Source organism: Armigeres subalbatus, chromosome 2, assembly GCF_024139115.2.
Source record: "Armigeres subalbatus isolate Guangzhou_Male chromosome 2, GZ_Asu_2, whole genome shotgun sequence".
Taxonomy (NCBI): domain Eukaryota; kingdom Metazoa; phylum Arthropoda; class Insecta; order Diptera; family Culicidae; genus Armigeres; species Armigeres subalbatus.
In genome coordinates, this window is record NC_085140.1 from 143,550,139 (window position 1) to 143,577,460 (window position 27,322).

General features: G+C 38.2%; 2 protein-coding genes and 2 long non-coding RNA genes across 4 annotated transcripts; 2 read left to right on the plus strand and 2 right to left on the minus strand.

Moving 5' to 3' along the window:
* Positions 1-1,160: 1,160 nt before the first annotated feature.
* On the minus strand, positions 1,161-4,638 carry LOC134215215 (uncharacterized). The gene is made up of 4 exons (XR_009980075.1): positions 4,569-4,638; positions 2,344-2,572; positions 2,102-2,196; positions 1,161-2,027 (listed from the first exon to the last, which is right to left on the minus strand). It is a non-coding gene; the product is annotated as an uncharacterized LOC134215215 (long non-coding RNA).
* A 1,783-nt stretch (positions 4,639-6,421) lies between these two features.
* LOC134215216 (eukaryotic translation initiation factor 3 subunit J) lies at positions 6,422-9,163 on the plus strand. The gene is made up of 6 exons (XM_062694441.1): positions 6,422-6,627; positions 6,902-6,993; positions 7,476-7,586; positions 7,645-7,948; positions 8,011-8,150; positions 8,474-9,163. Exons 1-6 carry the CDS (start codon positions 6,612-6,614, stop codon positions 8,534-8,536), a joined length of 726 nt encoding a protein of 241 aa, XP_062550425.1. The 5' UTR covers positions 6,422-6,611; the 3' UTR covers positions 8,537-9,163.
* An 8,861-nt stretch (positions 9,164-18,024) lies between these two features.
* Positions 18,025-21,529, minus strand: LOC134210931 (presequence protease, mitochondrial). The gene is made up of 4 exons (XM_062687370.1): positions 21,371-21,529; positions 20,381-21,272; positions 19,266-20,317; positions 18,025-19,204 (listed from the first exon to the last, which is right to left on the minus strand). Exons 2-4 carry the CDS (start codon positions 21,250-21,252, stop codon positions 18,102-18,104), a joined length of 3,027 nt encoding a protein of 1,008 aa, XP_062543354.1. The 5' UTR covers positions 21,253-21,272; positions 21,371-21,529; the 3' UTR covers positions 18,025-18,101.
* Positions 21,530-25,373: 3,844 nt separating this feature from the next.
* On the plus strand, positions 25,374-25,663 carry LOC134215217 (uncharacterized). Its single transcript, XR_009980076.1, has 2 exons — positions 25,374-25,454; positions 25,530-25,663. It is a non-coding gene; the product is annotated as an uncharacterized LOC134215217 (long non-coding RNA).
* Positions 25,664-27,322: the final 1,659 nt, after the last annotated feature.

Consider the following 27,322-nt stretch of genomic DNA (forward strand, 5'->3'; position numbering starts at 1 on the left):
ATGAATCGAACGTTATAGTGTGCGTGCGCCAAACGTCTTTCATCACAATACATCAAAACAGGTGAAAACAAGCGTTGGCAAGGTTGCCGGTATTTCATGTCCTAGATCATTCAAACGTCAAAAGTGTGCCGAGTGTGCCACACCAAGGGCCACACATGTGAATCAAATCCAGCAAATGTGTGCTTGGAACATTGTGCTCAGCGTCCTACCTCTTGGTGTGTGATTTATATTTATCTACTATTATGAATCGATTCGTCATTCTCACGTCCGAATGCAACTCATCGAAACTTAATTGAAATGGGTTAATTTCCATATTTCTCGGGTACTTATTCAAAAGGACGTATGTGATTTTGTAAACAAAGATTCAAACGTCGATTTGTCCGATCTGATGGCACTCCCACGCAAACCAACACCACTAACAGGTAGCCGAAGCCTCTCCCTATCTGTCTATGGTGATGGTTTGCGTGGGAGGGCAATCAGATCGGACAAATCGACGTCTGAATCTTTGTTTACAAAATCACATACGTCCTTTTGAATAAGTACCCGAGATTTTTGTTTGACTCCTCTTTAATAATTGTGATGACCGATCAATTTTGAGGTTATGAACAGAAGGAAAACAAACGTATATGGCGTCTCAGTATATGATGAATCGAACGTTATAGTGTGCGTGCGCCAAACGTCTTTCATCTCAATACGTCAAAACAGGTGAAAACAAGCGTTGGCAAGGTTGCCGGTATTTCATGTCCTGGATCATTCAAACGTCAAAAGTGTGCCGAGTGTGCCACACCAAGGGCCACACATGTGAATCAAATCCAGCAAATGTGTGCTTGGAACATTGTGCTCAGCGTCCCGGATAAAAAATATAATTAAAATATCATAAATTTTACTGTAACAACACCATGTAAAACAGAGGATTTACCATTTAATATAATGGAATTTTAACAATTAAATCACATAGGAAATAATGGTTTTCCACGATAAAATAAATGGTAAATGGGACTTTTACAATAAAAAAGGGGGGTTGTTATGTATCTTTACAATAAAAAAATCGAAAATTTTCCATACATTTTTCAGAGCAAAACAATTGATTCAACGGTTCTCCAATGAGACGATTTAGAGAGACAAAACAATAGGAAATAATGTATGTTAAATGTTTGCTCTCACTTTTTTTATTGTTTTACAGTAGAAATATAATAAAATTTAGAATACATTTTACTCTAATATTACAATAAAAATACAATACAACTTTATGTCCTACAATTTATTTCAATGAATTATTGGCAGTGGCTGATTTTCTACCCGCCGCAGCCACATCCAGGCGCTATAGTATATGCACAAAATAGCCAGCAAGAGTTAACCGCCAGAAATTTGTATGGCGAAAGACATCTAACGCTGGTTTTCTCAAAATTAGGAACTTTTCATGTAAAACTGTTTGGTACCGGTTATGAGGGATGGTGTCCGCTACTACGCCTACCAAATATTTTTTCCATTAAAGTGCTTAATTTGGAGAAATCGAACCTTAGATGCCTTTCGCCATACTGATTTCAGAAAGTTAACTCCTAGTGTGCCGCTGTAAGCACGCTCAAAGCAGTCGATTCATTCAATTTAATTTTATTTTAGTATAGGCTTAATTTTACTTTAATTTCAATTCAATGTGATTCAACAATAATTTTAATTTGAATTTAATTCCAATTTACTTTAATTATATTTGAATTTCATTTGAATTCAATTTAAATTTTGTTTTGATCCAGTTTTTGTTCGATTTCAAATTAGTTTTCATTCAATCCAAAATTTAATGTGTTAGTATTGTTGTTTGGCGCTTTGCTTTTACTTAGTCACTGATGCATTGACGTTAAAATCAAATGCGCCGATCATGCACCTCGCTATACTCGCTGAGCACGGTGTAATTTCAGCCACCAGGAAAGAGAGCTTGATGTCTCCTATAGGACTTACATACGACTTGTTTTTTCTTGAGTGGGTGAATCGAAGTTAGTCGTTTTCTCTAACACATCAGGTTATGTGTGAACCTGTAAAAAATGTAAATTATAAAAGCATGTCAGTTTTCTTACATAAAGTATTTCGAGAAAAAAGGAAAAGTTACCTGTATCAGTTATTATTGTATCTAATTGGTAAGATAGGCCAATAATAGCTGCCGAACGATATTCAGTCTTACGTGGTTTTACCATAAACTTCCTTCTGAAAAGGAACAAGGATACATGTTAACACAAATGTTCCGAACTGCTTCGGCGGTGGAAATTAAGAACCCCTTCCTAAAGGTACTTTTAAAAGTTCTCCCGCATCAAAATCATCCGGTATTATGATGTTAACATTATAGATACTCACCACGACACAGCAGCCTATGATCCGCCGCTTGCCCACTCCCAGAATCCGTATAATGAAGGGACACTTCCTGCACCACAACATCAGTTTCATTTTTTCATTCCACTAATCATAAACAAAAAGTACACGCTCAAATAAATCCAGCCAATCTCCGAGTAAAATGTTATGCAAAAGTTTTCGTTCCTATTTATATTTTTAATTCAACCTGGTCATAACATGAATATTTCAAGACCTGAAATAAAAAGTATTTATTTAAAAATCGATAAAACTTTTTTTTTCATTTAATAATTAAACCTTTTGTTACTCTATTGTATTCATTTGTTATTTCATTAATACAGTAAACAAATTAAATGTTTAAAAATTATATAATTTTTTCTTCAAGATGGATTTTCTGATCACCCAGTTAGAATACTTGTATAATATATTTAGTTTTGGGATGAGCAATACAAAACAAAAGCCAACAATAAAAACAAGATAGAATGTATTGGTAACAGTTAAATTTATTGTGCATTTAAAGTTAGCACAATAAAAGATTTTTATGACCGTGAAAAAACTACAATAAACGTACAATAGATTATTTTGTTTACCATACAATCTATTGTACTTCAATGGATTATGCCATACGAGGTACTGTAAATTTTTATCCGGGGTCCCACCCCTTGCTTTACTCCCATGTTAAAAAAGTACCCAACGGAAAATTTATTTACCCAAATGTAAGTTTAATTCACTCAATTTCGACCTCAGGTAATAAAACTCAAAATTGGCTTCCCGTATTGAACTGGCGTCGTTGGATTGTTTGGCTCTTTTGTTTTTGACAACAAAAGAAAGAGTGGATGAAAGAGAAGAGAAAAAATAACTCAAAAGTAAGTTTAAAAATACTCAATTTTGGGTACTTTTTTTCTTCCGTGTAAGGATTGCTGACGTTTAAACATCTTTCTCTTTCAAGCGCGTAGGCAGGATAGGATTTGTTTTCACCGGGAAACGTTTCCCGATGAAAACAAATCCTTTTCTGCTTCTGTGCTTGAAAGAGAAAGATGATTAAACGTCAGCAAGCTCTATAGACGAGCGCAGGCCCGGCTGGGTCATTTCGATGAAGTGTGTTTTTCCACTTTTTCACAGTGTACCACGCGAATTTGACGTCACACGCTTCGATGCTTGGATTGCAATTGTGACGTCATGCTCGTTTGGCTACACTAACTGACAGTTCGTTTGGCTATACTCGCCTTCGCCTCGGTAAAAAATACCGATAATCGAACTAAAATGCACATACCTAAAATGTAGGTAATCATTGATTACCTAAAGTTAGGTAATGGTGATGAGCAAGAATTATCGTTAAAAAGTACCGATTTCCGATCGTTACTTTTTACCGAAAAATAGGTTTTTGACGTTTGTTTTGATTTTGCAAAAACGTTAAAAATTACCGATTATTCGGTTATTATTTAATGTTTTGTTTAAAGAAAACAAAATTCTTCAATTGATTCATTTTTTTAATGTTTATTAAGGGTCTGTCTCATTTGGAGAATTAAACTTAAAAATGACAGTTCGAAGATTAAAAAATCACCCCATTATAAGAATGGCTGATGCTACCCAGCAATTCCAATAGGACATCGATGGAAAATGATTCGATATCTGTCAAAAGTAATCCTGCTCTGTGAGCAGGGTTATTTGATAATTATTGAAATGTCACTTTTTAGTTTAATTTCAGTTTAATTATCCAATTGAGACAGACCCTAAGATAAATTTGGAAACTGGCTATTTTTTCCGGCGGATTATGGTCCCTATTGTATGGCATTACAAATGCTAGGCCCTTAGCCATATACCCAGCAACTTCTATCACTACCTCTCCGTGGTGCTGGCCGAGATACGAGCAACCTTAGGGGAGATCAGGTAACTAATCCCGGCGGGAACTATGGTCGTATGCTAACAGGGAATGGGGATTTGCTCCTCTCCGGATGTGTTAATCCGATCGAGCGTCTGTTCCTCATGTTAGGAGCGTCCATTCCCCACGTTGAGGGTGGTTGATCATCGTCCGAATGCCAGCGAGGGGCTCTAAGCAGACCCGTGACAAACATTCCCAACCAACACGTGCACTGCCAAGCAGACCTTATTGAAGGTTACAGGTGTTCAAGTCTTGATCCATCCTGAAAGTTTTTCGGAGACCAAAAAAACAAATTTTCCGGAATTCTGTATTGTTCCCGGAAGTTGGCCCTTTTCAATCAACCACTTACCATCAGTTTTAAATCGTTGAATATCTTGATATTGCCCGAAGGATTCAGCGGCAGGAACAGGAAGGAACAGCAAAGACCCAGCAGAAACACTTGTTTTCGCAAAGTCAAGAAAAATCTAATTTTAGGTAAAAAAAAAATAACGTCATCGTCTGAAAATGTCAAATACTTAAAAGTAGGTAAAAAGAAACGAGAGTTATCGCTAATTTTTACCGATATTTCTAGTAAAGGTCCATTACCTAATTTTAGGTAAAAATAAAACCTAATTTTAGGTAATCTTATCTAAATATAGCAGGCATGCAGGGTAGTTGTTAAGACACCAAGAGAAAACGTTACTGTGAGATGGGCAGATAAATGTAAAATAAATGTTTGCACACAACTGATTTCTGTTTTGAGGCGTTTTATGTTACCTAGCCGGTCCGATCCTTGCCTTTCGCCTCCATCGTACCTAACAAGGTAGAAAAATAGAAGAAAACCAACTACTTACACGCCCGTTTCAAATCACGAAAAATGAGTGAGATTTCCGTGAAAAAAAAGAGACGGCAATACAATTTTGGTTCATTCAAAGTTAATTGCCTATTTCCGGGGATTAAACCACCCGACTTGGACGTTAATTTATATATTGCAGGTTGCAGTGGAATGTCAAAATGCATGAAATCTGACAAGCAAATGTTGAGGAACGTCTGAAAATCTTGCAACCAGTGTTATTGTTGGCAATGAAAATAAAAATGTTTTGGTACTTCGCAAAAAAAAAAAATGTTTACGGTCTTGGAGGAGTCAAATAAAATCTTTGCTTTTTAGCCAGACTATATTCCAAGAAATATCCAATTTTCAAAACCGTAAAATAAATACTCAATCCAGTTGAAACCTGGAATTGGGAGCTAGCGAAGTTGGATTTTTCTCACAATCCGTACGTTAAACCTAACTTCGGAAGTGGTGCGCTGAATAGCGCTTCGCGATATGACAACCAAAAGTTGACAGCTCGTTGCTTGCAATTTGGTTGGAAAGTTCTTGCAAGATCTGTGCATTTCGCGTTTTGAAGGAAAAAAACAATACAATGTTATGTGGAAGATATTGATTTGGAAAATGTATTGGAGGTAACCACACTCACAAAAAACTCCGCATTATATTCATGAGTTCACACATGGATTTTTGCAATGGGGGTAGCAAAATGGATTCCATAGTTTTGACATATATATTCCATGCGCCCACATGCATTGCATGAGTGTTCACACATACTAACCATGTAGGTCATAGTATCCATGTGTGAATTTATATGCAATTAAGTATGTGCCGACTCATGATATGCATATTTCAAAATACATGGATTTTTGCCATAAAGTATGTGTCGATTTTCCTGAGTGCACTTTCCCTTCAATGGGACTAGAACCACAAAACAGATAGACATCATAGAACAAACTGCAAATTTCAAAGTAGGCTCTTTGTGTATCAACAATCGACGAACGGCACTCCCGTATATCCAGGGCGACAGAAAGAGATAGCAAAGCATGCGATGCTGCTCTGTCTAATGTGCGTTGTTCAGTGAAGCTTGACTTCCACCGCTAGGTTCGCTAGCGTTCCAAAATCATCGAAGGACCACATTCCACGGCGAAGATACCTATATGTTATGTGCTAGAACCCATGACCCTACAATTTTATTCAGTCTCTGAGTGATTTGGAACGGGCGTGTAGTGCCAGAAAAATCATTTTACTCGAATTTGGGTTATTGATCCAAACTACGGTTTTGAGTGAAAACATCCCACTTTTGTGTAGTTTTGGTTTTCAGTGTATAAAACCTGCGTTCAAAATGCGACGGTGTAAATATCGGGCAAACCCTTTCGAATCCAAACTGTCAAATGTGTCAAAAAATGTGCCTCGCTCGCACGCTTCGAAAGAATGACGGCAGCAGCCAGAAGAAAAAGTTACCACGACAAAACTTTCGCTCTTTGTGTGTGCTACGCAATAATCCTGAAAAATCCTAGTAGTATCGTAGTCAAAACGCGTTCAAATACTGCTTAAACGATCGACGAGACGATCGTATCCACGATGGAAGAAGATTGGGGTGAGTGCCGTTGTTTTTCGTGCCGAAAAAATCATCTTGAAAGTGCCTCAACCAGACGTGTGCATTTCTGGTTGTATGCCATTTGACTCTTTGGTTCCACCTTCTTGCTGACGACGATGGTGCAATGTGCTGGCTGCGTGTCCTCGCTAGTCGACCCCCAAAATTAGTAAACGATAGTAAAAGGCGTACTGTGTTACGAATGCCAGATGTGACAGAAGCAACTGATAGTTTGATTAATTAAGAGGCTAAAGATTGAAATATGATTTATTTACAGAGCAACTCAGTGAGCAGGAGAAAGTGCCCGTTCCTGCTAAGAAACCCGATGTCAACAAATGGGACGGTGAAGATGAGGAGGAAGAAGTGAAGGTATGACCCATGTGTTTCGTATTTCTTTTTATTCGCATTCTGTGAGTACGATTTTACCTTTTTGTGCTTTTTGTTTGATAATGCGAGAAAGGGTTGCCAAATCTATGGTACATAACTAATAGCAGTGGCTTACAAACTATTTTGCATATTATCATTTTTTATATAATATTTTTATCAATATCTTTTAGTGTAATGAAGATATATTTATTTCGTATGCGACTGAAATATGTAAAACCATATAATTCTATGTTCGATAAACATACATTTATACTAAGATGATTTATACCAATATTTTTTTTTTCAACTTTAATGGTCAGATTCAACCAAAATGATTAAGTTACTATCCTTTGACTTTTACCCTGCGTAGAAAGCCTTTATTTGCCTCTATTCAATGTCGTTCGTCACCAAATCTTCAGATGGTCAGATTGCGAGAAGCGCTCTTGTTCATACTATTCGAATCGTTTCAATTTTTACATTAACAGGACAGTTGGGAAGACGAGGACGAAATTGAGGAAAAGAAGGACGAAGAAAAAGTGGAAACACCGAAGGCTAAGCCGAAAAAGACTTTACAACAGAAAATTTTAGATAAAGAGGTTTGAAAACATTATGCCTTATATGTATTTGGAAAAATGACAATTACATTACTTCTAGAAACTAAAACTTGAAGAAGCTGAGCGACAAAGGCTAGAGAAGGAAGCAGAAGATATGACACCTGAACAGAAATTAGCTGAAAAGCTTCGACTTCAGAAACTTCAAGAAGAATCGGATCTGAAGAATGCCATGGACACATTTGGAGTCACAGCAATGGTTGGGGGAATCGATGGTATGCACCCTACCAGTAAAGAGGAATTCATCGAATTGTCTGATGCCATCAGTAAGAAGCTCTCGAATTATAGGAATGATTCTGAATATTGCGCTTTTTTGGAGGATCTTGTTACCAAGTTGTTTGCCAGTTGTAAGTTGTAATGCATGCTCGATCGACACTTATGCGCTAATTAATCACACATTTATTCGTAGTGCCATCAGCCAACATCAGGAAAGTGAAAGGTATCCTCGACAATCTCTACCTTGAGAAACAGAAATTAGAGAAGGGAGACAAGCCCAAGAAGAAAACCGGCGGAAAGATCAAAGCCAGACTACGGATGGATGGTGAAAATGTAAGTGTTTATGGATTCCGTAAATTACCCCTGAAAAGCATTTTTAAGAATACGTTAGTACATTATACAACTCAAATATAAGTTTTCAGGTATTGTAGATCTGATTTTGCAATGAATTAATATCAATTTAGTGACTAAACAGTATTCGACTTGTGCTTTTAAACTGCACGGATGATTACTAACAACACTCAATCGAACAGTAGAAGTAAAAGAAATGGCGAGAAAAAAATATAATAAATTTCTTGAAAATGTTTTCCAATAAATAATGTCATGAACATAAATTGTTGAATGATTTTGATTCCATAATTTCGTTTCCCTTTCAGCAAAACTTTGACGAGTACGCTCCAAAATACGACGATTTCGATGAGTACGACGATTTTATGTAACATTCACTCTAAGTAGACCAACTTGCAATGTGTAATGTTCGCTCGGACGTGAAAGAGAGTGCACGCGATTGACCCACGTTCCGATGCGGAAAAGTATCGAACGCTCATCTAGCAGAAATACAACCCCACAAAAAGGAATTTACACATAACCAATCAAAATATAAGAACGAGCCTTCTTTGTTACTACTTCAAATTACGTGCTATATTATTGTCCTCCCAATTCACGCATCTTTTTTTTTATGTTTGTCAGTTAAAGGATCGAAGGTTATGTTGTCCATCGTAAGATAGTTTCATCCCTCAACTGCAATTAGAATAATCAATTATCTGCGTTTTTTCTCTGTTTAGTCCTTCCATTTTGAAAAAATAGCTTTCAATTAAAATGTTGATTATAACGAGCAGCTGTGCTGGACAAGGAAGGTGAGAATTAGGATTTTCAATTTAGGCAGTTGTGAACCACAAAGGGCCAAACCATATGAAAAAGAAAACCGTTATGAACTTCCGAAGAAAAACGGTTTTTGTGTCACGTTGTGGTCAGTAGACAGGTTACATACTGGTAGGATGGACAGTGTTTCTGATAATGTGTAAATAGGGATAAAATGTTTGAATAAAAGTTTCGACGGAATAGAACAGACCGCTTGGGAGTTAATGAGAAAGAAAATCACCCAAAGAACTACAACACTTCGGTTTTTACGCGGGGAACACGTTCCGCGTAAAAAACTACTTAATAAAAAATCGATTTTTAGCAGGGTTTGAATCCAAAGGAGAATGAGAGAATCTTTCACTTATCATGTCTGTATACACTCTCGATAGGTAGCATATCGTGAGATACGTTTCTCGGTAGCTGTTACTACAATAATGAACTGATGCGGGGGGCTACAACCCATGATAAATTTCTTTCAATAAGCCCCAATTGCGGTAGGCTCCGGTTCTGATGCTGCATTTCAACTTGTTTTACACAGTTGTGCGAAAAAAATATGATCCCCAACATAAAATGAGCGAGAACAAAGCATTTTATAAAACCCCATCGGTGGGTTTTTTCCACCTTGTATACAAGTGCGATAGCTTTGTTTTCATGGCTTGTTATGATTCGAAGAGGTTTTTGCCTCACTTTTATTGTTGTTCGTTATCTATTGAGAGCGATTTCTGCAAACCCTGATTTTTAGCGATCTGATTCTCCGACCATTTAAAAAAAAACGCGTAAAAAACGGCTGAAGAAAGTAAACGAAGTGAGTCTCAAAGCTTAATAACCCGAGGCTCACCTCAAAATTCGTGGACGAAAACATGAAGTGGATCATCTTAGCTTAGCTTTGACTAACTACACATATCAATGGTTGCTACTCCGTGATTGGCCAGAATCAGTGAAATTGCACAAAAAATCAACTGAATGACTGACCGGGATTGTTCAAGCATTCTCAGTGTGCAAGTTTCAGTGACTCAACTATTCAAATGATCAATAACGGCGCCGGTCACGTCCTTGTAGTCAGTTAGTAGGTGGTTTTTGGTATTTGAAAACCGTGTTTACCTCTGCGTCTCCGCAAAAAAAAACACAGGAAGGATTATCAGTTAGTTGGTAGGCATCGTTGGATCTGGATTCACTCTAATAAGCGATACGACCGCGCCATTCTGTATCAGTACTGGTAGTTTTCGTCACTGTCATGTGAAAGCCGAAACAGTTGCATTTTCAAGATGTAATGACTAAGCGAAAGATTACTGTTCGGTAAATTGGAAGAATCCATCCAGTAGGGTTCTCAGAATATTGTTGTATCGAGAGAGTATTGAGTGGAGCAGGGCTCTTGTGCTTGAGCGCTGATGATAATAAAATGAGAATTAGTTTGACTGACCACGAACTCGGACGTGTATTTATTTCTCTTAAAGAAGATCCATTTTTAGTGAAGAAGCTATAGTTATATCAGTGGCGACGAGAAAAATAAAAATAAAATTGAACCATTTTCCGCCCTTTTTTCACGACCGCTGGTGAATGCTTTTGGCGTGATTTTTCGGCGCAGGTTGGTTTTTAGTGAAAGTGAGACGTTAATGCTATTCGCGTAAAAAACTCGAATTCATTTTTTTTTCGAGGGTGGTCTGTGATTGATCAATTCTCTACATTTTATCGATTGGTGTTGCTTGTATAAAAAAACGCTTTTTGCAAAACTAGCTATTTTTTGTGCCAATAGATTTTTTTTATTGTGTAGAGGAATAGTGTACTTTGTACTTTACAGTACTTTTGATCCTATTAAAGAAATGCTTTTGTTTCTTTTATCTTAAAACAATCCTATATTGTTACTATTTTTGCTAATTTATAATATCCACCATTTTCTTCTTTCATCCACAGCACAAAGAAATTGGATATTATATACCAGCTCATTTGTCTTGATAAACTGTGGTTTATGCAAGGTCCAGCCAGCACCATTTTCCGTTCTCTTTCTGAGTGCGGTGAGTACTGACCTTTGACAGTTTATGGTGTAGCAAGTGAATCTCGCCGTATAGTGCATTTTGCGGTCGTCGGCGAAAGTGCATTCGTAGTTGGGGGTTGCTGTTGTTGTTGAGTACTGGTGGATCGCTGTTCGCAAGGTGGAAGGTCATTGACTCAAGCATTGACCTCGGTCATATTGGTGACTATACAAACTGCGGATTATCAGCTGGGCTTGCTGTTGCTGAAGGAGTTTTGTTGTGGATTGCTGTTGTTGCTTTTTCTGCTGCGGGTGCATTTGTTGTTTGCTGTGCATTGTGGCCTGCTTTTGGTTGATTTTGGAGTGCTTTTGGATTGTGCGCCATCACTGCAGGGTAAAGATTACAGGTATGTTGTTTTTGTTTCCTTTCCTTTGCTGTTTTCATTGAACAGTCAGTCGTTTTTGTGCAATTTAGAGAAATTTATAAGCTTTTGCATTTGTGCTTCCGTTTTTTTTATTTTGATATTGATGAATAGGATGTCTTTGACAACGACGACAGAACCGTACGTGCCGGGATCCATCCCCTTCTCCCAATATTTGGAACAATTAGAATTTTTGTTCGAGCACAATAATTACACTGCCGATAGATACAAAATTTCGTTTTTGGCCGTTTGTGGCATTGAAGTTTATAGCCAACTAAAACTGCTTTTTCCGGGACAAAACATTAAAGATTTAACATACAAACAAATAACAGACGAATTAAAAAAACGATATGATAAAAAAGATTCCGATGTAATCCATACATATAAGTTTTGGACCCGCAGACAGGGGCAACGAGAAGTGCGAAGATTTTGTACTTGCCATAAAACAGATGGCAGAATTATGCGGTTTTGGAGATTTTAAGGAACGAGCCATTCGGGACGCGTTGGTTATTGGAACATATGACCGGAATTTACAAAAACGTTTGTTCGATGAGGATGATTTGACCGCGGCTAAAGCTGAGAAGTTGATCGTCAATCAAGAGCTATCATCAAATAGTACGCGTTTTGTGAACCGTGACGAGGAACAAAGAACCAGTGTCGTTGCTAGGTTGGGCAGAAGAGAGCAGTATAATCCAACTAGGCAAGGTTTCCGAGATAGAAGTAGGAGTTTTGAGCGTAACCCATCTAGGCAAAATTTTAGGAATAGAAGCAGGAGTTTTGAGCGTAATCGATCTTTCTACTCTAGAAGCGGAAGCGGAGGTAGAAGGATTGGGAATGAGAATGAGGAAAAGTTTTCAAGTGTCATAAAACTGGACACACAAAGAAATTTTGTTACAGATTGAAAAGGAAGAGTCCTCGTAAGTCTATGCAATCAGTGAAATTTATCGACTCTCCCAAGCCTTCGAAACCAAGTTCGAAACCCTCTAGTTCATTTTTAGGCGTCTCAAAGCAGAATTTAATGGGTCTGAATCTGACGATGAGGACATTCATTGCATGATGGTTTCTGCAAAGAGTAGGAATAGCGCACCTTGTTATGTTGAGGAATTTATCGACAAGTGGCGTTTATCGATGGAAGTAGACTGTGGCTCCGCTGAAACTGTGATTTCAAAAAATCTTTTCCTGCGCAATTTTGGAAATGCCATTTGGAGAAAAGCAATAGGAAACTTTATGTCATCGACGGTAACATGCTGGATATTTTGGGAAAATTAAAAGTCTTGGTGCAATTCAATGGAATAGTGAGTGACCAGTACCTGATTGTTCTTCAAGTGGCTAATGATTTTGTTCCTCTGATGGGTCGAAGCTGGCTGGACATTTTTCTTCGACTGATGGCTCAGAACTTTTTTGGAGCCGACGATAAATCAGCGTGTAAATACCGTGACGGTTGAGTTCGCAAGTGAGAAAGTGATCGATGATGCCAAGCGTAAGTTTCCAACACTTTTCGACAAAATTTGGTAAATCCAATTGTTGGTTTTGAGGGTGATTTAATCCTTAAGGATGATACACCCGTGTTTAAGAAAGCGTATGAGGTTCCTTTAAGATTAAGGGATAAGGTTGTTGATCATCTCGACTTGCTGGAGAGAGACGGTATTATTTCGCCGATAGAAGCTAGTGAATGGGCTTCACCGGTGATAGTAGTGATAAAAAAGGATCAGGGGATACGTCTCGTAATAGACTGTAAAGTCTCGATAAATAAACTTATAATTCCAAACAAATATCCTTTACCACTGCCACAAGACTTATTCGCAGCGCTCTCCGGTTCAAAAGTATTTTGTTCTTTGGATCTTGCTGGAGCTTATTCCCAGCTTTTGCTTTCTAAGCGATCTAAAAAGTTCATGGTGATCAACACCATCAAAGGCCTCTACGCGTATAATCGACTTCCACAGGGGGCATCGTCGAGTGCCGCGATTTTCCAGAAAGTAATGGATCAGGTACTTAAAGGGTTAGAGTACGTATTTTGTTATCTAGACGACGTTCTAATTGCCGGTAAGGACTTCGAGGATTGCAGGAAGAAACTTTATTTGGTCCTAGAAAGACTGGCTAGATTCAACATAAAGGTAAACTTTAAAAAATGCAAGTTTTTTGTAGACAAATTGCCTTATCTGGGTCATGTACTGACAGATGCTGGTCTTTTACCATGCCCAGAGAAAGTAGAGACTATCCGCGAAGCTTGCGCTCCGCCGAATGTTACGGAACTTAAGGCTTTTTTGGGTGTGATTACTTATTATTCCAAATTTATCCCAAATTTGTCCTCCTGGATTAGAGTCCTTTATGGGCTTTTGAAGAAGAACGTACGTTTTGATTGGACTGAAGAATGTGACCTAGTTTTCAACCAATGTAAACAATTTTTGCTGAAACCTAATGTGTTAGAATACTTTGACCCTGACAAACCGGTGATTGTGGTTACTGACGCGTGTAATTATGGCCTCAGTGGAGTAATCGCGCACGTAGTGAATGGAGAAGAAAGACCCATCTCATTCACATCATTTTCACTCAACGAAGCACAGAAAAAGTATCCAATTCTTCATCTGGAGGCTTTGGCTGTTGTTACCACAGTGAAGAAGTTCCATTAGTTCCTGTACGGGAAGAAATTTACAATCTACACGGATCACAAGCCGTTGATTGGCATCTACGGGAAGGAAGGTAGGAATTCTATTTCTGTTACACGGTTACAACGCTACGTCATAGACCTTGCCATCTACGACTATGATATAATTTATAGACCGTCAGCAAGAATGGGAAACGCGGACTTTTGTTCGCGATTTCCAATTTCTCAGGAGGTTCCCAAGGAGTTGGATCGAGAATACGTCAAAAGCCTAAACTTCACTGAAGAATTCCCATTGGATTATAAGAAGATAGCAGCTGAAACGGGAAAAGACGAATTTCTTCTGAGGATTATGGAGTACCTGAGGAAAGGATGGCCCGATCGTTTAGAGAAAAAGTTTCGGGATGTTTATTCTCATTACCAAGATTTGGAAGAAATCGAAGGTTGTGTGCTTTTCCAGGGCAGAGTAGTGATTCCGAACTCTATGAAAAGGAGTATCTTGAAGCTACTTCATAGGATCCATTCTGTAATGCATAAGATCAAGCAACTGGCCAGACGAACTATCTACTGGTTCGGGTTGAACCGTGATATTGAGGATTTTGTGAGATCATGTCGGGTTTGCCTAGAAACTTCTTCTGTTGCTAAACGTCCACCGTATGCGCCTTGGACCCCAACGAGCAAACCTTTCAGTCGTATTCACGCTGATTTTTTCTTTTTTGAGAGGAAGGTTTTCCTAGTAGTAGTGGACAGTTACACAAAGTGGGTGGAAATTGAACAAATGAACACTGGCACAGATACCAAAAAAGTTATCAGGGTTTTCCTCAATATATTTTCTAGGTTCAGGTTGCCAGATGTACTGAATTACAGATGGTGGCCCTCCATTCAACTCAGAACATTTTCAAACCTTTTTCAAGAAACAAGGAGTAATCGTTATGAAGAGTCCTGCATACCATCCGGAAAGCAACGGCCAGGCGGAACGAATGGTGCGTTTGGTTAAGGATGGCCTGAAGAAAGTTTTGGTTGACCCAGAGACAAGAAGACTAGACACGGATGTACAGATTTATTATTTCTTGATGAATTATAGGAATATTTGCGTAGGATCGGACAACAATTTCCCTCAGAGCGCCTTCTTTCATACAAACCAAAGACGACGTTGGATTTAATTAACCCGAAGTATAGATTTAAGTACAACTTGACAAAATCGGAAGATTTCAACAATGCATGTTCTACCAACACAGAAAACACTCACAGCACGCTAACAAATTTGAGAAAAGGAGATTTATTGTATTATAAAAATCCATACAAAACTGACATTAGACAATGGTTACCTGCTGCATACCTAACGCATATTTCTCCAAATGTTTTACAGATTAACCTCAGCGGGCGGATCGTTTCGGCACACAGACGGCAAATCAAGATCCCTAAGGACTCTCGCCGAAGACGATCGCAACGCTTTGTTTTTAGTGGAGAGAGTCCCAGCATCTCAGCACAACTTTGCAATAGCAACAACAGCAGTTTTGAAGAAGGAACCTATGGCGGTTCCGAAAGTCACAGCAAGAAGAGGAAGAGAAGTGAAGAAGATGATACAGATTCGGACTTTTACGGCTTCGCGGCCGATTCCCTTTTGTTCGAAGAGGATCAGGATCCTCTATGGAATCCTTTGCCTTCTCGAGATGGAGAGGGGCTTGGATACACCCAAACCGTTGGTACCTCAGCTAGCCAGGCCAGCGAGAGCGCGCTTGTTCCGGAAGGGAATGTGAATTGTAGACGTAGTAAGAGAAAAACGCAGAAAAGGAGGAAAGTAGATTATGAGTATTATTAGTTTAAGCAAACTATCGAACTATAGAATGGTCGACATTTGAACTGCATTTTCTTTAGTTTAATTCAGTGTGGATTTTCCAACATGCAAACATGAATGAAGAAGTTTGCTTTCTGATTTTAATTATTTTAGTAATCTTCAAGTTTTGATATAGATGTTCAGCATTTTCAGAAATAGATAAGATAAATAGATAATAGATAAATAGATAAGCGGGAAGGAGTTGTAATGACTAAGCGAAAGATTACTGTTCGGTAAATTGGAAGAATCCATCCAGTAGGGTTCTCAGAATATTGTTGTATCGAGAGAGTATTGAGTGGAGCAGGGCTCTTGTGCTTGAGCGCTGATGATAATAAAATCAGAATTAGTTTGACTGACCACGAACTCGGACGTGTATTTATTTCTCTTAAAGAAGATCCATTTTTAGTGAAGAAGCTAGTTATATCACAAGAGACCAAATGAAATTGTAGCCGCCTCCCGGTCACCTGTCACATTACAAGCAGTCATGATAGGAATGTTGCTTTTTTTTATCTAAATTTCCAAATAGTTTTAATAGATCTGTGCAGTAAAGATGACTAGTCGATAAAATGATTGCATTGTTTTTGATTTTCGAGTTAGAAGTAACATTATTGAACACTAATTAATGATTTAAGTGTATTTATTACTTCTACGTAAAGTTAAACGATTTACAATGATATGGAAATGCTAATATCATCTTTCAAACTTAGACGTACATGTTCATGATAGAATTAGAGACGAAAGTACAGAATCGATAGTTTCGTTTAGAATACGGCAGGCATGAAGAATGTTTTTATAGAAATCGATTTGAAAGCGAGCGGAGGGCAATATTTGTGATGGCACATATCGCACGACCTTACTTCTGCCAAACTCCCGTATGGAGGGGGAGGGAAGAATATCAGTGTGGAAGCTGATATATCTCCACTGGCAAAAGGAAGGTGGTTTGATTTGCTCATATGCCATCGCGGGCGGAAGGATTTTCTATCGACGAGCAGTGCCTTTCTCTGCTTTGTTCTCTCTGAGACAGCTAAGTTGGTTGCGACGAGACGGACGCATGGAGAAAACAGAACTGTGCAAAAAAAAAATCCTATTCGACTAGATTAGAGACAGTACTCGTCGATAGAAAATCCTTCCGCATGCGATTGACGCACGACTGTGCCACACTGTACTACAAGTCAAAGATCAAAAGAGAACGATCTGTATGTTCAAAGCTGCTTCATGGTACAGAATACAACATATCGTTTCGATATTATCGTTTATACCATAGTATAATACTATAGCATAAACGATAGTATCGAAACGATATGTTGTATTGCAGATGCTGACTTTGAAAACAAATCTGATCAAGGGATGAAATTGAAAAAAGCTGACATTTGAGCTTCAAAGTGTTGATTGAAAACAAAAAAAACTTCATGGTACAGAATACAACATATCGTTTCGATATTATCGTTTATACCATAGTATAATACTATAGCATAAACGATAGTATCGAAACGATATGTTGTATTTCTCATATTCGAGGGGTTCAGATGATTTAACCGAACACTACAGTACTAAACTCGTCTTAGACAGTTGAAGACATTCCACTAAAAGAGCTTAAATTATTTTTCTCATGAAGTGGATATTGCTGATGGGAAGAAGCACACGCTCCGTAAAACCATTGAAGATGAAAAGTGAAAGTGAATGTGACTCACTCAGGGAGAAGATTGTCGAGTTTCTAGTGCGTTCATCCCACAAAAAAAAAAACAAAGCAATGAAAAGGTAGGTTATTTGATTTGTTTCGTATTTTTGTGATTTTTTTCAGCAGTGAGCAGTGAGTGAAATATATGTTAGCAAAAATATGCGACGAAATTGGTGCCGTATTTCTTTGTTTCGCGATGAGTTGAATATATGATCAGTGAGATGGAAAACGAAGCAGTTCCCCTATGTGATACATATACTATCCGAATACTGAGCACTTAAAATGTATTAGAGTTGAAATATTTGCTTTAGTAATGCAATAAAACTAGAAAGAATACAATCGACTCCAGGGGCCCTTCATAGCCGTGCGGTTAGATGCATGGCTACAAAGCAAGACCATGCTGAGGGTGGCTGGGTTCGATTCCCGGTGCCGGTCAAGACAATTTTTGGATTGGAAATTGCCTCGACTTCCCTGGGCATAAAAGTATCATCGTGCGTATCGCAATGTCCGTATCGCAATGTAATGTCATGTTCTGAAATATTCCAATTTAAGCAACGTGTAATCAGTTATTTTAATTTTATTTATAACAAAACAGCCAACGGCTGCCAATAACTTAACTTATCAATTATTAATAGTTCACAATGCAAACACGGTCCAGTTTTCGCCATTTTTTGCGAGGCCATCGTTTTGAGGACCGAGGACGCTTTTTCCGACTACTTCGACGGCACCTGGCTTCAGGTACCTTTCGTTGACCTGCATCAATTGATCCTTACTAACTGCAAGTACCTCATCTCGATGCTGACTAAATCGCGCCTCGTCGATACCGTGTCGGAAGAGATCCATTCCCTGATCGATGGGTGCAATGGGAACGTCCAGTTGCTGCAACACACCAAGCTTGGCCTCAAATAACGTTTGACCGTCCATTTTGCTAAGATTGTCAACGGTCCACTGGTATGCCTGATCAAAAACGTCCAACGTTCCCCTTGAGTTTGGATCTCTGTAGCTGAAGAAGTTAAACAACCCGTCAGTGGATATTTTAGCACCTGCTCCGTAAGCTCCATTCTGCTCCCGCACAACCGGCAACAGGTATTTGGAGGACAAATACTTGGCTAGCACTTTGAGAGGTGCATAGTCCAGATGAGAGTACGGTACCGTCACGATCGATTTGGCGCAATAGTTGACCGGGATGTTCATTACCGTTTGGCGGCATGAGGGATCCAAAGTCTTGGAAATGTTCCATGTAGTTTTCGATACACGAGATGGAATGCTAGAGATAAATTGCTCATAGTGAGATAGTGTTTTCGATTCACTGTCTGTATCGTAGTTCAATGCGCACCGAAGACTAGCTTTCTTAAATAGCGTTTCGGCCACTAGACGTAGCATTTCGAGAACCTGCTCGGGCGAATTATTTTTCGTCAAATTTTTCATAAATGCAATGTGTTCGATTCCCATGAGCTGTTCCCTCAATCTGCCTGATTCAGTTACTAACCCGTTAGCACTTTGCATGGCATATAGGTGACCGGATTGTGCAATTCCAACCGAGAGCTCCGACATATAGTTTTCTAGCAGCATTTCGAATCGGTTGACATCAGATAAATCTATTTCTTTGAAAATTTTGCTCAGTATTTCGAACATATCCGGTACGTTTTTCTCAAGGGCATACGATCCAAACAAAACTCCAAACTCGTACCGTCCGTTGTCGTTGATGTCTTCGACCAGATGCGTGCTGAAGTTGATACCTATCCGAGAATAGAACATTTTACAAAGAAAAATCTTGTTAAATATTTTTTCGAAACCTACCTGCGGTTTTTGAGCTGATCAGTTGATCCAGATCGCGATAGTTGATGTGTTTAGTGCCAAACTGATTGATTACAGCATTGAACAGCGGAAGCAACAGTTTTTGCTCCTCGCTAAGTTCCTTGACATCTAGAATACCTCGGAAATAGGTCACACCATTGGTGTTGACCTGAACTGTTTGGATCGGCACGCTTCCAATCAGTTTCTGCTTTATGTTACTATTCTCGGCAGATTTGCGAATTTCCTCCAATTTGAGACATGGCAATACTTCAGTATTTGGAATTGATTTCTGCTCTTCCGACAACTTCACCCCTTCCTTGAAAATACGTTCTCGATCGATGTCTGTTAGTTTCTCGACCTTTCCAATCAAATTTTTCTTTTCACTTTCATTGAACTTTTTATCATACTTCTCATCTGGTGACATAGTCATAGTTAACCGGTGGGTGTTGTTCCGGAAATAAAACTCAACCTTTCTTTGCAAATACTTTGGCTCACTTGCGAGATTATCCCTCAGTTGCTCAACTAGGGCACTGACGTTCATTGACTTGATCAAATCTCCGTTGTGGTTCCATAAAGGTGTCAGGTTGAATAACAATCCCAACCCAAACTTTGTCGATTGATGTTTCATATGTAACTCAATGTGGTGTAACACACTTTCTAGATGGTTGTTGTCGAAGCCCTTCTCAATGACTTCGTCGATTGTTTGGTCAAAAATTGTCTGGACCTTTCCGAAATCTTCCACCGGAAGATCTTGCAATCCCACGACGAACATCGTATCACGAATATGTGGATCGAAACCGGTCAACTGATTGTAGCCCCCGGAGATGTTCGGTTCAATGAGGCTCTTATAAAAGTACGAATTCGGACCCTTCACCAGTAGCTCAGTCAGGATGTACATTACGAAAGATTCATATACGTCGGTAATATCTGCCGTTAAGTATCCTATTGCGATTTGGTTTTGTCGTTCTAGCGGTGCTCCCATATTATCGTAGCGACTTTGGATATGACTCTGGACTGGTTTCGCCCAACGCTTCTGAGAAGGAATGACACTATAGCTGAAACGTAAAAAGAATGTTTTACATCATACAAATTCCAATATTTGCGTTATAAACAATTACCTTGAATCAATTCTTTCGAAATTGCTCAAATATTGGTGGTGCACATAATCCATTGTTTTATCCAGATCAAAATTTCCATAACTGTAGATCCTAGCATTACTGGGGTGATAGTATTTACGATGGAAGTTCACCAAATCGTCATGGGTCAGCTTTGGTATCTCCAGCGGATCTCCCCCAGATACGTGCCCATACGTGTGGTCCGGCAGTATTTGATTGAAAAACTTTTGTCCAAAAACAGCAGAATTCTCCGAAAATGCTCCCTTCATTTCATTATACACCACACCTTTGAAAACCAGTTCGGAATTTTTATTCTGCAACTCTGAGTGTTCCAACCGCCATCCTTCTTGCAAAAAGTCCAAATATTTCAAATTTGGTCTGAAAACGGCATCCAAATAGATTGACTGCAAGTTTCTGTAATCTACTTCGTTGGTAGATGAAAAAGGATACAGTGTGTAGTCCGGACCGGTCATCGCATTCATGAAAGTGGCCAAGCTTCGATTGAGCATTTTGAAAAATGGGTCCCTTACTGGAAACAGTTGCGATCCACAAAGGACATTATGCTCCAAAATATGCGGCAACCCGGTAGAATCGAAGGGAGTGGTACGGAAGTTGATGGAGAACACATTGTTGGAATCCTTCCGGTCAATATGCAAATACTCCAAACCGGTTTTCTCGTGCGAGAACTGATAAGCAGTCATATTGAAGTCCTTGATAAACTGACTTTGCGTGCAAACAAACCCATTATAGTATCCACCCGGTTTGTAGCGATCTAAGGCTTTCGTGTTGGACAGTATTGCAGGATTGATTTTTGGTGCTGTTGATAGCGTTCTCCTTAAAACAGGGAATCTTTTACATGACAATTGGCCGAGCATTCCGGTAACTTCGATAACCCCTGTGAGCAATATAAAATATTATGTATGTTATATTGTACCGGTGATCGGTTATGTAACGTTTGATGATTGCAATGAAATAAACTATTGAAATAAATACCTGAGTGTCAATTAAAAAACCCTAAACCGAGATTTGTTGGAAAACTTATTAGGATGAGCGAATTGCACAATTTTTACAACTAATTTCCGTAAAGAAATTGAATAAAGTTTTACTGCGAGTGACAGTTTGACAGTTCTTTCTGTTTACTTTTTCGCTAAGATTTTTTCGTGTTGAAATCTGCACTCAGAAGAAAATACGCGATAGCCCTTTTTATGTGACCTCGTCAAGACCAATAGGCCTTTCCGTGTGACCCTGCATCCCGCATAAAGGTTGGTATCGTGTTCAAAAGAAATTTCTTTTTCTATTTCAATTACATGTTAAATTCCGTTCACTGAATCGGGAAAGTAAAGAATCGAAACAAAATTCTTACAGCAGTCAGAGTGGCCAGATTATATTTTGATAAATCGGTAGCTTGACTGTAGAAAAATCGGTAGTTATCGGAAGGCCGGAAAAAGTACCAAATCATATGAAAATGTATATTTAAAGGGGCATGCCCGCATAGTTGAAAACGGTTTGCCCTGTTGTTGTTACTAATAATATTTATTAAGGAGTATTGTTACTACTTGGATTATATTTAATCGTTTTACAATATAACTACAGGTTGATCTAAAACTACACAGCAAAAAAAGTTGTTGAATATTACATCGAAATCGCTGCAACCCGGCGGATACATCGGTTGTTGAATATTACACAGCGCGACGTACTCAAGAGCTTGCTGTGTAATAAACAATGGCGACGTAATTTGTAACGATGTAATAAATAAGACGATGTAATTTAAGCGATGTAAATTATTGTGGTGTAAAATCGTCCAAAATGTATGATGCTAAATTAAATGATTTTGATCATTATATTTTTATGGGGTGGAATTTTCGGTTTTGAATGCTTTATTGAATTTGCACTAAAACAATATTTTATTGATCTTACTTACTATTTTTTTTTTTCAATACTGTACAAATTACAAAGAAAATTAATTTTGTACCCACAGATCGGGTTACGATGTTTTCTATATAATGCTGAAATGGCATAGTGAAATTCAACACTTCAAGATTACCATTCCTCCTATACCGGTAGCATTGTTCGCCTATTGGAAGGCTAGAGTATCATTCGTTGGCCTGTTCAGGCCATCCGCAGCTCTGAAATGGCATGGAATATAGCGTATCGTCCTGAACATGATCTTCTAATCTGATGAAATGGCAAGGCGGAAGCTGTGTGGCCTGTCGCTCGAAACTGCCAGGCTGTTTTGGACGAATCACCACCGTGGAAAGAACATATCCGAGCGGCACGGAAGTCGGCGTTCTGGGACGACGTCAAACACTGAAAACAGGTATTCGAGAGGATACATATTTTTTGAGATGGTTCATTTAAAATGTTTTGTTATTCTTCAAAAACACATATAGGAATATCACGATGATCCCCAGAATGGAAAGGCGAATTTTTTTTTTAAGTTCGTGGAATGAATTATAAAACAAACCCTACTGAGATTCTGAGATTCCTGAGGGAATCGGACTTTGGGATTCCGAAGAATATCTTTCTGGAATTTTGAAACGAATCTTTTTAGAATTCGGAAACGAATCTTTCTGTAATTCCAAAACGAATCCTTTTGATATTCCTTCTGGGTTTTTGACAGGATTAGTTTTGTAATTTCAATCCTTTTGGGCTTCGGAAGCGATTCCTTTTGGGATTCAAAAACGAGTACTTCTGCGATATCGAGAGACTACGAAGTGATTTTTTTTGGGATTCAATAGCGAATCTTTATGGGATCTATAGTATTGTACAGCATTTTAAATCTACTATACCGTTTGCAATGATTGTACACTTTATTATTCTTTCATAATTTCATATCGTTCATTCTTTTGAAACAAAATTGTAATAAATTGTGAATGAATTATAACTGGTATAGCCTCGGGTATTGCAATAATACAGCACGTGGTTATAAAATAATTATGTATCTTCTTAAGTTGTTGCGCTTCCACACATACTTTGAGAACCGTATCATTTCATGATAAATTCACAATAACCGTTGAAGTTCTGCATTGAGTATGCGTTTGGTTTTTGATGGACTGAAATATTAATTTTCCGTGTTTGTTTATAGTCAGAAAAATACTGTTGCGATGGAACCAGATTTTTCCGTAAAAGTTTTCGTATGCAGTTTCTCGCACCGAAAAAAAACAGGTAAGTGATCGGAATTCATATAATAATAAATATTATAATGAATAATAATTATTATTGTGAATTAATACACTGCCAAAACTATCTATATAATACTAAAGACACACTGGTGGTACAAGGACCGTGGTATACCACGGTTATATACCCTAGTACATATTGTACCATGGTTTTCCACGTTGTACCAGCATGGTACAAGGCGACACACCTGTGGTACAACTTGTACCATGGTACGAATACCATCAGTGTGTCATTAGTATAAGATATACACTGTGCCACCAAAGTACTCTTTAATGGGTGAAATTTCACCCATTATGAAGTTAAATAGTTCAACTCATTAAAAGAGTAAACTGCGTTTACTCATTAATGAGTACTGAAGCCGTACGTCAAAATAAGGTGTAATTTTTACTCATTATCAGTTTTAGAGGCTGCCTTAAAATGGGTGAAATAAACCCTTTTTCTTGCCCTTTTTGTTTATTCCTACAGCGGGAAAAATTGGGATCCGTTTTTAAAGATATAAAAATAAAATAATTACATTCGATTAAATTCTTTTTTATTTCAAATAAAGTAGTAGATAAGCAGAACAATTACAATTGCATTATGTCAATGATTGTTTCTTTCGGTAATGTGGAAACTTGATAGAGCATTCCGTCTTGCGATCCGCCGATTGATCGCCATACGTTGAAACCAAGCACTCCGGGAAGCACAGCATACTCTTCGTCCATTTGAGCGATGCAGGGTGATTTCGTGCCGATTTTCGTTCTAAAACGGTAATCCGTCAGATCTAATTTTCCCGTTCCTTCGAGCGGAGTTCTGGTTTTAGTGATCATCAATGTGAGGATTACTGCGGGAGTAGTTCTCCTACTGATGTTGTTTTTTCTGCTTCCAATCATGCTCCGCCGGTCCGGCGATCAGAGGATTGCGCTTGTTCGGTTCCAGAATGTACAATAGGATCTGAAAACCAAGAAAAATAGTAATTTTCATTATTCTGGTGAATCATTATTGCACAAAAACTTGGCACTGATGATAATATTTACTTACAGCGACTGGAGCAGTTTCCGCAAAACAAATCCAGCACTTGAAATTGATAGCACAACCGATTTTGTCAAACACGGGCACTAGAAGTGCTTTTTCACTCATTAAAGGGTAATCGCTTTGTTTAATCAAATGAGGATAAAATACCCATTATTAGAAAATTTAAAATACCCATTATTGTGACAGTTTCATATATCATAAAAAAGAGTGTATTTTTTCCTCATTAATGGGTAATGCGAGGTTTACAGTGTATGTGTCGCCGTTATAAATTTTTGCAATAGCTCCACCCTAATATAATCGATATGTAACCACACATAAATTAAATAATTGCTAATTCGAGACCACACATAAAGTTTATTTGGATATATATTTTATAAGTAGTTCGCGTGGAGAATGGTTATGTGTGCGCTGATATACATAATATTATCAATTTCCCACCTTATCGGCCGCGACGATTTGAAATCGTCGCAAAACAAATTGACGCCAAAATCGTCGCCAGCAGAAATGGCCATAAGATCTGTCAAATCAACTGTGAACAAAATTTTATATACTCAATAATCACATTATTTCCCAAAATTGAGCCCTGTTTTTAATGCAGATTGACATTATTTTCTAATAAAACTAACATAATTTTAGAATAAAGATGTTGGCGACGATTTTGATAGTGCCTAAAAAACAGTCGGCGCGTTTTGTTACCAAGGAAACAGACAATAAGTAAAATCTATGGATTTTTGCCAATAAATATGTGTGGATTTTTAGTAGTGTAAATATAATGCTCTTTAATGGTTTTTCTTTTGTTCCCAAACAGGTCCTGAGTAGGAGAATCGAGATGATCGCAATCTCGGGAGGACTTGGTTCGGAATTCATTTTTATAAATTAATTGGTAAGTCATGTTTCGTAAATTAAATAACGCCTGCAGATTTATGACATAGGAATTTCTCTCCACTATTTCTTGCAGTCCATACTACATCCTCACAATGGGGGCAGCTTCCTGGAGACCATACATCCCATAATATGGATTTTTGTTTGCAGACGTCACATTAAGTTCACATTATGTTAACAATAAATCGTAAAATAATAATAATACATAAAGATCGTGTTTTATTAAATAAATAGAAAAATATGCTAATTGCTCTTCCTTCCAGTAGAAGATAAAGGATACGGTATGTCGATTTTTTCTTTAATATCATTCTACGGTTCGTATATTACACCCCTTATTGTTCTCAGCTAAAACAAGGATTGTAACTGGACCGTACCACATACTGTGAGCCGAAAATAATGTACTGGAAAAATTCATTTTTGCCTTTCTCGTATACTAAGTATACGGAAAGGCTATAGAACTGCTCCAAAACCGAACTTTTTATAGAAGGCTCGGAGACCCATAGTGTTATATACCAATCGACTCAGCTCGACGAATTGAGGTGATGTCTGTATGTGTGTATGTATGTGTGTGTGTGTGTGTGTATGTGTACAAAAATGTGAGACACGTTTTTGGGCATTTAGCATCATCCGATTTGCTCGCAACAAGTTGCATTCGACGCGGAATACAGTCCCATTGGTTCCTATTTAAAATTAGATCGATCGAACTTTGCGTTTCAGAGTTATGGCCAAAAAACTGTTTTAACGTGCCAAAAAAAAGCAAAACGCTCTACTCTGGATTCGAACTCGTGACCTCTGAAACGGGAAGCGGTTACTACACCACTGTACCATCGATACACATAACATGTGAGAAGATACGTACAAATATAAATCATCGAATTGGGCATATATTCATTGCCTCTATAAGCAACAGAATTCATCCTGCTAGGGTATCGTTTCCTATACTGGAAGTATTAATGGGTTGAGAAAAGAAAATATTAATTTTTCTCGTTGGTTATTAAAATATACAGTTTCAATACATTAACTTATAAGTTATATAGAACATATATATAACATATAACATATATATATATATATTATATAGTTATATAGAACAAGATGCCGTGGTGAGTATAAGCCGTTTGGCAGCGCAGTATCATTACTTGACACTTTACCGGTCGCTACTAAACGCGCTGCTAAAACAGTAGCGCAGCTGACAGGTGATCAAATTTGGTAGCGCGATAACAGCGCTGCTATTTGATGAACTATTAAACGTCACCGGTACGGAATGCTGCCACCAAAATGATAACCGAAAATAGCGACCGGTGCGAAAAAGAGTGACTAAACTAAAATGACAGAGCAGCGAGGGTGATCAAAACACTCGCACCCAGTAATGATGCTCTAATATATAAACTATTGAAACCGCTTGGATACGCTGTTCATTTATTGGAGATAAAAGTAGATTCACTATGATGCGAGGAAATCAATGCAAAACTTTTTAGGATAGGATATCCGTTCAGTAATTAAAAATCCTCTTCTCTGCTAAACGTTAGACATAACTTTTCTCATGTCCTTTTGCTATCAAGCGCTAAGAAAAGCACACATACCCTATATAACAGTCTGTAAATAATCCTCATGTAGCAATTTCAAAAAGCATCGTGCTTTGTTCAACACGTTCAACGCTCTCCCGTACGGCCCGTACGAATGCGCCTAAAAGAAGGAATGGCAATGTGCCGCCGCGCAGTGGTGGTCCCCCATACAAATGCTCGACTAAACCAACGATTGCGCTTAAAATTTAGCAACAGTAATCTTGTAACGCTGAGTTCATTTTGAAATTTAAATAGTTATCCGACATATGCTATGCTATCCAAAGACTTACGGAAGCCCATGACT

Excerpts from the sequence above, each read along its gene's own strand:
- LOC134210931 (XM_062687370.1), bottom strand. The coding sequence starts at position 21,252 with ATGCTCGGCCAATTGTCATGTAAAAGATTCCCTGTTTTAAGGAGAACG. Across the intron at positions 20,318-20,380 it reads TTCGAAAGAATTGATTCAAG|CTATAGTGTCATTCCTTCTC; the intron begins GTAATTGTTTAT and ends TTTACGTTTCAG. Across the intron at positions 19,205-19,265 it reads GATCAGCTCAAAAACCGCAG|GTATCAACTTCAGCACGCAT; the intron begins GTAGGTTTCGAA and ends ATTCTCGGATAG.
- LOC134215216 (XM_062694441.1), top strand. Across the intron at positions 7,949-8,010 it reads TACCAAGTTGTTTGCCAGTT|TGCCATCAGCCAACATCAGG; the intron begins GTAAGTTGTAAT and ends ATTTATTCGTAG. Across the intron at positions 8,151-8,473 it reads TACGGATGGATGGTGAAAAT|CAAAACTTTGACGAGTACGC; the intron begins GTAAGTGTTTAT and ends TTTCCCTTTCAG.